The sequence below is a fragment of the Onychostoma macrolepis genome, chromosome 13, assembly GCF_012432095.1.
Source record: "Onychostoma macrolepis isolate SWU-2019 chromosome 13, ASM1243209v1, whole genome shotgun sequence".
Taxonomy (NCBI): domain Eukaryota; kingdom Metazoa; phylum Chordata; class Actinopteri; order Cypriniformes; family Cyprinidae; genus Onychostoma; species Onychostoma macrolepis.
In genome coordinates this window covers 11,966,737-11,977,943 of record NC_081167.1, presented here as the reverse complement: position 1 = coordinate 11,977,943, position 11,207 = coordinate 11,966,737, and the positions used below count along the sequence as shown (strand labels likewise).

The following is an 11,207-nucleotide window of genomic DNA, read 5'->3' as shown; positions in this document are numbered from 1 at the left end:
TCGTGTCACATGATCTTGTGGAAAAAGTCTGGGGGTTTCTGCCTATTAGTCATTATGTTGACTTGCATTGGCAAAAAAGGAACAACTCACCACTCAAATGTTGACATTTAATGTTTTTAGTTACTTTATTTAGAAAGGCAACCTTTTGGGGTGTGAAATCAAAATGCATTTGCATTTCATGGAGAAATCATGGAGATTTCTGTGGCAGGCATTTGGCTTTTCATGGTACAAAATACTCAGCCTCAAAATACCCTGCCACCATTACTTAGGCAACTTCAATTCAACTGTGGTCCATACTGATGGAGCTTGAACAATAATATTCAGTCTTTCATGAACACCTCATGTAGAGACACCGACAGGTTCCCGGTTCTGTCCGTAAGGTTTCTGTTTGCCCACATGCAGGCATTGTCTCATAATACAGACCTTAGAAATCCTCTCTATGGAAGTATGATGGCACAGAACCATCTTTGGTTGGTATCTTCATTTCAACTGCAAAACAACCTAGAATAGAACACAAAATGCCAGGAGAGTTAAGTGTAAGGTGCCACTATTGTATATTTACAGGCCATTACCTTTCAACATTTCACCTGATTAAACACCCAACTCCAGTCCTTTAATTAACATCTTGTGAAGCAAAAAGCTATGTGTTTGTAATAAAGAAATCCATCATTAAAGTGCTTTAATTTCAAGCTGTTGGCTTCTAGCCAAAATACCAGTCTATATCCATAATCCATAATAATGCTTCCTCCAGTGAAAAAGTCCATCCCCTATCCCGTTTTCACATCAAAATCTACCAATATATTTGCTTAGAACTATTTTCGCCTATAAACAGTGCTTGATCTGCGCATATTAGTCTCCGGATTCAAATTTTTTAACTGAAGAAAACATTGATATGGATGGAGGACACTATCAAAAGCAATGGTTTGAAGATGAAAAATGGTTTAATGATGAGTTAGCTGCTTACAAACACACAGATTGTCACAGACGGAAGACTAGATATTATTTATGAATTATTGTGATGTTTTGTCAGCTGTTTGAACTCTCATTCTAACGGCACCCATTCACTGCAGAGGATCTACTGGTGAGCAAAAGATGTAATGCTAAATTTCTCCGAATCTGTTTTGATTAACAAACAAACTCATCTACACCTTGGATGGCCTGAGGGTGAGTAAATATTAATTTATGGGTGAACTCTTCCTTGAAGCTTTACCTTATTAGCAGCCTCTAGTGCACTGATGAGAGTTTGCAGCTCCTCTTTGTTCATTTCTATATTCACCGACCTCTGAATTCCATTCTCCTTCAGGTCCAGACTGAGATTTAGCAGAGGAGTATTTAAAGCTGACAGCTTGTCGCTGGACAATGCCAGCTAGAGTTGAGACGGAATGAAAGAGAAGAGGAAGTAGGAAAATAACCAACAAATGGAAAAATCAATAGATGATCTTGTCACAATGATTAATGTGCGTATATATGTGTTTGGTGCACCTTTAACTGCCAGTTGAAGTCCTGAAGCTGTGTGCTTGAGATACCATTGGTTCTGTCCACCAAAGCATGTCTGATCTCATCAAACCTGGAGCGCACACACTGGAGAACAGCCTCAGCATGTGCCGTGTCCAAATCACTCAGCAGCTCCTGGATCTTCAGACGTGTGTGCAAAATAGTCAGTCAGTCATGTTTAGTCAACCACTAAATCTGCTTGAACACTGACATGATTCATGTTTATATGTCTGGTCAGATTCATCTACTTGCCTCTTGATCTGAACAGCCCCTTCCTACAGCAAAGCGGATAAAAGAGGAGAGAGTGTTCATTAACTCCACCCATTCTGTCAGACTCCACCGTTCACCGTAATCTGTTCGCCTCGGACCACTTCGGCTGCACACCCCATCCACGACCCTGTGTATGAGCTGACAATACAAAAAGGAGCTGAAGTATGTGAGGTGTAGGCCAAGTATGGTAATCCATACTTGGAATTTGTCCTCTGCGTTCATCCCATCCAAGTGCTCACACACAGTAGTGAGTAGTGAACACACACCCGGAGCAGTGGGCAAACTTTTGCTGTGGCACGCAGGAGCAATTTGGAGCTCGGTGCCTCGCTCAAGGGCACCTCAGTTGTGGGTAATGAGAGTGAAAAAAAGCACTGATCATTCACCTACTTTGGTTAGAGAGTCGGACTTGTAACCTGAAAGTCATGGGTTTGAGTCTCAGTAAAGGCAGGAAACGTAGGTCCAGGGAGTGAATGAACAGCACTCCCTTCCACACTCGATACCATCAATTCCCACACTCAGCTTGACACCACACTCATTAAGGACAAAATTATGGTTGTGTGTTGTTCACTACTCACGGTGTGCACTTGGATGGGTGAAATGCAGAGCTCAGATTTTGAGTATGGGTTACCATACTTCGCTACACCTAGCCACTTTCACTGTTACGCAGTATAAAATTACAATGATTTTTTGCCAATTTTTGATGTGTTGTCAAAGAATGTAATAAGTCATATACTACTAACTGTATTGTAGGTTTGGTAATGTATAATATGGCTAAAAATTTTGTTGAAACTCACAAATATTGAATTGCAAATGCTAAATTGCATTATATATATATATATAATTTTAATTTCGTTTGGGCTGCTTGATATTGCATGCATTAGGGCCGACACATATTTCAAAACTTTATATTATTTCATGCAGCCTAGTACCCAAGATCGTAATACATTAACTTGGGTATGCTTTTAACATTTCAATAATCTCTTATAGATTTACTGCAATTTTAAACCACAGATATCTATTTTTGTGTGTGTAAAAGTTTGACTTCAAGTTGGTTTTTAAGGTAAATAATCCACAAGTCCGAAATGAACTATAGATCTAAATAACAGTATCTGGTTTAAATTTACATTTGTTTCCACCAATTAGACGGTTTAAATTAAACAACAATCTCATGAGTAAAACGCAACATTATTACGAGCAGCATGGCATGTGCTACTGACGTGAGAACAGAACGACTGCATCCAGTTGTGCATATGTATTATTTGCTAAATAGTATTATGTGTAGGAAACTGCTGTTACTTACTTTAGGACATTCTTCAGATGGTAGTTTTTCGAGAAATTTTATCATAATGCTGTCAGTCGTCTTCCTCAGCGTCAAAGAAGTCAGCTGATCGAATGTCACGTGATCGAATGTCATCTTCTGTGGCGTCTTCAGGATGTTGAGCTGCACACTGGTGGGATCAGAGATATAAGATACATATCTATGTTTGGGATTTATTAATGAAACGTTTTACATATTAATTACATTTACGTGTTATAGTCTTAACTATTTAAATGTTTTCACATTTACACAACTTAAAAAAACCCGGATGTAGTCGTTCATACAATTTCAAAATAAAAGTTTAAAATTATAAATTAACAGTAAACATTTGAAACTATAACCAGATTTAAAATAAATGTATTTTTACACAATTTAACTAAAATTTTCAAAAGACAGATTTTTTGCAAACTTTTCCCACATCATAAAACAAAAAGACTAAATTTAGTCTTAGTTACAAGATGTACTATTCAGAAATTATATATTTTACTTAAAATCCTTTGGAAATGCTGTTAGTTAATTACGGTTACATACATTTTACGTACAAATAAAAAGGATTCCGTTTTATTTCGATTGACCAAGCATGATAATACGTGTTGCGCAAAGAGAAAATAGTAGCGCCTGCGGGTGATGATGATGATGATGATCAGAGCACAGGATCCTCGCGCGCGAGACGAGCTCATGCACTGGAAAAGTTCTCCGATGTAGGTTACTGTAAGCCATATAACGGTTAAATATAATAACTGAAAAGTTGATGCGTGATTTGTCCAGGAGCTTACTCTGAAATGTGGCCAAGTCCATGACTCGACGGTAAGTTTAATGCTTTGTTATCTTAAATATGCTTTGGCCGCTGCCTTGTTTCCCATCCAGACGCCTCACAGTCTTTATTGGGTCCTTTAAGTGCATGCACATACTGGGCCATAAAGCCGACATAAACGTTTTATGATTTTACACTCTTTTTTTAACCTGCATTCACTCGAGGTCACATGCACATTTATTGTACACGCATCATATGTGTCTGTGAATGTTTTTCCCGGATGTGTAAAAACAGGACTTTTCTATGATATACCATGATATATTTTCATCACGATCTTTTCTCGTCTTATGAGTAGCACGTGATTCACTGCTGTACAAATGTTAAATAGTATTATTATTATTGTAAGACAAACACGTCCACATTAACAACGAAACAAATAATTATTGTGAAAAAAAAAATAAAAAATTTGCTTGTATGACATTTAATAATACAGGTATTGTACACTGTATAATTAATTAATTAATTAATCAATAGCGAACAAAGCATTATTTATTTAATTTATTTATTTATTTTTGCCAAAACTGATTTATCAGTGTGAATAAATTAAATCTAATGTGCATATTTTGCTGTTTCACGAATTGTTTTAATTCATATAATGTAATAATATTGTTTTTCTATTAAAATCTGCTCATTTTGATGAAAAACTGATAATAGACTGTTAAATACCAGGTTTAGTTGTGACAACTTACCCCACATGCGTGTAACATGTTCTCGTTTCATGAGTAATGAATGTGTAATTTGTGACTTGTCCTTTCATAGGCCTGTGAGAGCTTCTAATAGTGTTTTGCCAATTTAATGTGAAACCATATAAAGCCTGCAGTGTTATATTTTAACACACAAATTTATAAGGCCCCAAATAATCAGCATGATGAAATTTTGCTGGGGGGAAAAAAAACCTGTTTTACTCAACTTACTACATGCTTTCTGCCATATGAATGACAGTTCATACTGTTTTAGTATGTGAAAGGTTGTGGTTCAACTGTCTTTTTTACAGTGGAATCTTTAATTACTTTAGGTTTCAACTTAGGTTTACTTGATTATACAGTCGTATTTAGAAACATCATGTTAAAATGTATGTGTCAAATATCATACAAGCTTTTAAGAAACATTTGTACATCTCGCAGTCATTATTGTATTGCATTGCACTATATGTTTCCCCCACAATTAAAAAACAACTGCAGAAACTGCACAAATCTAAGCATATTATCTCACTGAAGACATATTATTTGAACATATAGAGCGACAATTGATATTTATGTACATTTTTGTAAGTACTCTGCTATACTATTACAAAGATCTCATTGTTTTACATTACAAGAATTCAGAATTTTATCGTACTTGTAAGCCATGTAAATAACAGGAAAAGGGATTTTTCTGACTTTTACTTAATATGCCAAACTTTACAGGGTTGAAGAATTGATTGTATTAATTATAATTTAGATTTTGCAGCAGGTAGCAGAAGAGTTGGCATAGAACGATGTGGTTAGTCACCATTGAATGCTGGGTAGAGGATAGAATATACTAGTTCTTGGTTAGTTAAGCTGGATAAAGTCTTCATCTAATGATTTTTTTTACATTTATTGTTTTGTTGTTTTTATTTTGTTTAGAAAACCAGTTAAATAAAATATATCCATGTCACCTGTTATCTGCTTAATGTTTTTATTAGTGTTGTCAAATGATTAATCGTGATTAATCGCATCCAGAATAAACTTTTTTTTTTACATAATATATGTATGTGTACTGTGTATGTTTATTATGTATATATAATTACACACACATGCATGTATATATTTCAGAAAAATGTCATTTTATATATTAAATATATTTATTTATAATATAAATGATATGAATATAAATATAGACATGTAAACACATGTAAATATTTTCAAAATATATACTGTATGTGTGTGTATTTATATATACATAATAAATATACACAGTACACACATATTATTCAAACAAAAACTTTTATTTTGGATGCGATTAATCGCGATTAATTGTTTGACAGCATTAGTTTTTATGTAGTCTTTTTTTTTTCTTTTTTTTTTAGGGAGACATTTTTCTCCTTCCTCATTTCGGGTCATGTCACTCTTGCAGTATGTCTGCCACAGAGCGAAACCTCTTGTATTTTGGCCTGTGTGAAATATAAGATGGTTTATTTAAAACTAGTCAAACACTTCTTCCTCTTCCCTTGTTATAGGGAAGTATGAGGTTAACTTGAAAATGGTATTAGCTGCAGGTACAACTTCTGCGTTTTGCTTTGCTTTGTCACAAGTTAAGCCTGTTGAACAGGATACAAAAAAAGAAGAAATGGCAGGTTGCAAGTCATTTACTGTATGGATTTATGTTAATTTGTACATGTGTTTACGTGTTCAGGAGGAGGGCTGTTTATAGCGTACACGGGTACTTCACCATTTTGTCTCCTCTGGCTCCGTGATCTCTTCGTCCTCATGGAGCGACTCTACTGGGTTCGTCACAGATGTCTGCAGCTGATATCCACAGACAGAAGGAGGGGCTGGTACTCTCCTTCTTCAACACTTCCTGCTAAGAGTAGTCTGGACGCTCAGGACCCTCTGGTTCAGCGGTTCACTGGAAAGAGAAGAGTGGTGGTGTCACGATGTGGTCCACACCAAGCGGAGTACCACAGCTTCTCCAAGGGCTTTCAAGACAACAGCATACGGACCACCAAGTACACCCTCATCAGCTTCATCCCCATGAATCTGTTCCAGCAGTTTCACAGGTCAGATATTGAGCTGAATATATCATGTATTGTCTAAATGATTTATTTAGGTTTTTTTTGTGTGAGTTACTGACATATTTGATTTCTGACAATAGAGCAGCAAATCTGTACTTCCTGTTCTTGGTGTTGCTGAATTGGGTCCCAGTGGTGGAAGCATTTCAGAAGGAGATTACCATGATCCCATTAGCGGTGGTGCTCACAGTCATTGCCTTCAAAGACGCCATGGAGGACTACAGGCGTTACCGCTATGACAAGAAAATTAACAACACACTGACACATGTCTACAGCGGGTCAGTATGTGTTCGTCCCTGTTAATATGATGTGGTCGATGATAAGACTTTCATGATCATGTGACTGTGTGGGTGTTTTGGGTGAGTTTTGTAACTTCCTTTCTTGTGTGATTTGAGGAATACACATAGTAACTTTTATTTGGTTATTTCCCTGTATTCTCCCTATATTGCATTATGACCTGTTTCAAGGTAAATGTCTAGTGAGGGTTGCGTGTGTTCTACCAGGCAAAGACGGATGAATAACTATGAGGCCCATAAAATGATACAGATTGCAAGACCACTGTCTGTTGTCTTTTCACATTGCAATTAAAAACGACTATTTTACTGATGGATAAAAGCAACGCAATGCGGTCTGCCATGCAAATTGTTACAAAGTGATTTATAATTTGTTAAAATATTCAACATTGTGAGACCACTCAGCCATCAGTTAATTTTTTTTTCATTTTGTTACTTTGACCACAATCCATTCAAAATAAAGTGATGAGGCTATTTAGAATAGGTTTTATTCAGTGTTATTTATACATTATAACAGCATTTATTCATATTTTGAATTAGCATTAATTTTTATATTTTCAGTTTTCGTTATAACTATAGTTTTAGTAATTTGATGTTGTTTTGTAATTTTTGTCATTATCTTTTTATATTTTTATTTAGGCTTAATTAATTAATTTTTTGTTTTACCTTCAATAATTTTTGTATTTTAAACTTATTTAATTCCAGTTGGTTACCAAGGTGACATTTGTAATTCTGTAAAGTTTTCCACAATTACATTTTATTTTATTTAAGCTTTATTTCAATTCATGATTTTATTTATTTATTTTGCTTAATTTTAGTTTTATTTTCATTTTAGTCTTACCAATAACACTTTTTGGAAATGAGCTTTATCATGAAAAAAATAAAATAAATAAATAAATATATATGAAGTTTACAGCTCAAGGCAACTTTGAGTTACAGTTCATTTATCCTATTCTTAATCTGTCGCTGTTCTTTGAGCCTTTAGCTTTGGATAAAATGCAATGGCTTCTTCTTTGTTCTGCATCTTGTGACTGTGGCATATTAAAAGGGTCATACCATGAGGAACAAATTTTCCTTCACCTTTAGAAATAAATGACTTCATTATACTCCTAAAATATGCTGTAACTTTTAGCCCAAATTTCCCCACCAGCTTTAAAGACCTTTTATAGAAGCTGAGCTGTAAAAATGTTCTGAGATCAAAAACAGAAACCCATAACATGACCATCCATGTACATGTCACTTAACGTCTATCCAGTCTCTCCAAAAACCTGACCCATCAAGTAACGATTAGAAAGGACAGATGGTGTTATTCATAAGCACCAGAAAAGCGTAAAAGAGTAAAAAAGATTTGGAACATAGTGTTGTTCCTGGCCCGGTGTATCACCTGCATCTCTGCATATCCTTTAGAAGGATCCCAGTGTTAGAAAGCCCTACGTTTAGCTTAACTGCTGTCTATGGCCTCTTGACTTTGTCAGTTGCTTTCATCACTTTCGCTTTCTTTTCTGTGCGCTGGTTTGCTAAACTGAACAGCCAGTCAGAGTGATCTCTCTCACCATAGGCTCAGACACCAAATCAACATGCTAAAATCAGCCACCACCGATGTGATTTTTTTATTTATTTATTTTTTTACCATAAACAGGAACCCCTCACTGTTACTATCATTAAAAAGTGTTGACTGTTGACAGATTCACTAACCAAACAGTGCACCTCCTAGAGGAGCAGTTCATTTCCAAGAAATAGCATTGCATAATTTCCATATTGTGCAAAACTTCCTTCTAGGCTCTCAAGGACTTTAGCCATTAAAATGAATGATTTTCCTTTGTTCTTTCTTCAGTCTTTTATGTAAAGACATTAGCTGATAAAGGGTCTATTTCTAAAACAATTCTTCAGTATTTCCTTGAAGGGATATTTTAATGAACTCTAGTGTCTTGATGTGAAACTTCAAATGTAGTTGTGAATGTGCCACCCCTATAGCCAGTGCTCATTTCTTGTAACAAGACACAGCACACTTTGCTTTGCCTTCATCTGTGTTTGACTATAGCCACAGTAAAACACTAAAAATATCTTATATCATATCTACAACATGCAATTAAAAAATAGCCTTGATAAAGGAATGCTTGTAATTGCATCCAGTCCTCATTAAGCTTTATAGTAATAATAATAATAATAGCCTTGGCTTCAAAAGTCCAGAGCTCCTTAGATGATAAATTACTTGTGTTCTCTGTCCGAGATAAACGTCACACTGCAAACAGGCTGCATATTTACCAGCCCTCAGTTTTCCCTGTCTAAAAACTGCCTCCAAGTCATAAAAAGATCTACGTCTATTTTGTTTATGATGCCTGGGAGTGTTTCCTGGATAAAGAGCAGCCCGGTCTATATGTTGTAGATTATTACAGGTTTCTGAGCCACATGCACTACTGTTGAAACAAAGGTTTTGAAGAGCATAAGGCTTCTCAGGTGTCAGATCTTGCTTGTGTTGTTCTTGGCTGGGACAGAATCAGAGACATGAATCTGACTAGTGATGGTGAGACCTGTTGGACATGTTTGGGATAGAGAATCTTCCTAAATTGGCTGGACCGTTCTTAAAGACTGAGCGGAAGAGTCCGGCTGCAATGATTCAGCAGTTGGAGCAAGATCAAGGAGGTGGCATGGCAAAAGATCTGGCCAAAAACAGAAGGGTTGTCATGCCAAATTGGACTGAACATGAAGAAATACTGGAATTACAGCAGAAGTACAGCAGGAATAAGGTCCGGACGACCAAGTACACCTTCCTGTCTTTCATTCCCAAGAATCTTTTCGAGCAACTTCATCGTTTGGCCAATGTATACTTTGTCTTTTTGGGCGCATTGAACTTTGTGCCTATTGTAAATGCATTCCAGCCAGAGATCTCGATCATTCCTATTGTCTTCGTGATGTCCATTACTGCTGTTAAAGACCTTTGGGAGGACCAGCGTCGGAGGAAGTCTGACCAAAAGGTCAATAATGGCTTATGTGACGTTTATGACAGGTAAACATATGAAACTTTCTGAATGTGAGAATTAAAATATACATATAACACACTGTCTACAGGTGCATATGTCATTTCGTGCTTTAACCATATGTGGTATGGCAGCTGATATCTGCTATCAGTGGATTATAGCATAGCACATATATGTGTTCAGTATATACATGCATTTTTGTTTTTTCAAAAGCATGTTTACTATAAGTTAAGGTATTATTTAACCTTACTGTGAGGTGACTTGGCCCAGATATTTCACTTTTGACAGTTTCTTGATCCCAACACCGACTTGTTTCTCAAACAGTCGGAGGTGTGGCTTCATAACTTCATTGGATGTGTCAAATCCTATAAACTTTGGTTTTTCCAAATACAGTCATTTGGATTTGCATGGTAAAGTGTCACAGTTACAATGTTGCTTTGAATTTCCAATCTTCCAAGCTTCTGTGTCTATGTCCAATCTGTATCCTGTGCTGTAACCCATGTGCGTCATTTGTTTTTTATTATTAGCGTATCTGTTAGTTAATGGTTAACTTGAAGTATAGTTAGTATCGAACTGTTTGTCTTTTATAATTTGAGCGAATATCTCTTGATCAGAGGTTTGTTCTTTGTATCACGTGTGTGTGTGTGTGTGTGTGTGTGTGTGTGTGTGTGTGTGTGTGAGAGAGAGAACAATGGCAATGGTATGATTTCTCAGAGTCGACAAAAGCTTATAAGGTAACACTTTAGTATAGGGACCAATTCTCACTATTAACTAGTTGCTTATTAGCATGCTTATTATTAACATATTGGCTGTTTATTAGTACTTATAAAGCACTTATTCTTATTGGAATTTAAAATAAAGTATTACTGCTAATTATTCAAATGCTGTTGCTGAATTGATAATGTATTTTGAAAGAGTTATGGGTGTATTTGTAGCATGTTGCTACTATATACAGCAGGTATGAAGACGCTGTTTATATTTTGCCTTCTCGCACTAATGACCTGACAAATATTGTACCAAAACGTTGAATTATCCAACATTTGGCTGTAGCTAAGCTGTTAATGCTGCTGAGTTTAAAAAGGCTCCCTTGTGATTGTCTTGCCGCAGGGGGTCATATTAGTTTTCCTGTTATGGAACTGTTGCTGTGGGTGACAATGAAGCGCAGTGTTTGCTTGATTACTATGGCATTGAGGCTGGTGTGTTTAGTTCAGTAGGCATAAAGCAGTAATGCTTGAATCTCTGTGTTGTGCTTTAATCATATGGCACATCAATGCACAGAAACAAAGCA

General features: G+C 36.1%; 2 protein-coding genes across 3 annotated transcripts in view; one reads left to right on the top strand and one right to left on the bottom strand.

Moving 5' to 3' along the window:
* Positions 1 to 100: 100 nt before the first annotated feature.
* On the bottom strand, positions 101 to 3,998 carry commd8 (COMM domain containing 8). 2 transcript variants are annotated; one of them, XM_058795215.1, is made up of 6 exons: positions 3,859 to 3,998; positions 3,065 to 3,212; positions 1,747 to 1,902; positions 1,483 to 1,635; positions 1,211 to 1,366; positions 101 to 501 (listed from the first exon to the last, which is right to left on the bottom strand). In XM_058795215.1, the coding sequence occupies exons 2-6, from the start codon at positions 3,176 to 3,178 to the stop codon at positions 481 to 483; spliced, it is 600 nt and encodes a 199-aa protein (XP_058651198.1). In that variant the 5' UTR covers positions 3,179 to 3,212; positions 3,859 to 3,998; the 3' UTR covers positions 101 to 480. The 2 variants fall into 2 exon arrangements, with proteins under 2 accessions (XP_058651198.1, XP_058651196.1); XM_058795213.1 differs by having other exon boundaries at positions 3,614 to 3,884.
* atp10d (ATPase phospholipid transporting 10D) overlaps positions 3,750 to 11,207 on the top strand; it is a 25,716-nt gene continuing 18,258 nt past the window's right edge. Inside the window, exons 1-3 of the mRNA XM_058795208.1 lie at positions 3,750 to 3,889; positions 6,273 to 6,636; positions 6,732 to 6,926. Coding sequence (XP_058651191.1) covers positions 6,347 to 6,636; positions 6,732 to 6,926 — 485 coding nt within the window. The 5' untranslated portion in view covers positions 3,750 to 3,889; positions 6,273 to 6,346. The remainder of the gene's footprint in view (positions 3,890 to 6,272; positions 6,637 to 6,731; positions 6,927 to 11,207) is intronic.

Excerpts from the sequence above, each read along its gene's own strand:
- commd8 (XM_058795213.1), bottom strand. The coding sequence starts at position 3,762 with ATGAGCTCGTCTCGCGCGCGAGGATCCTGTGCTCTGATCATCATCATC. Across the intron at positions 1,903-3,064 it reads CATCTGAAGAATGTCCTAAA|CTCATACACAGGGTCGTGGA; the intron begins GTAAGTAACAGC and ends TTGTATTGTCAG. Across the intron at positions 502-1,210 it reads CACTAGAGGCTGCTAATAAG|GTTGTTTTGCAGTTGAAATG; the intron begins GTAAAGCTTCAA and ends GTTCTATTCTAG.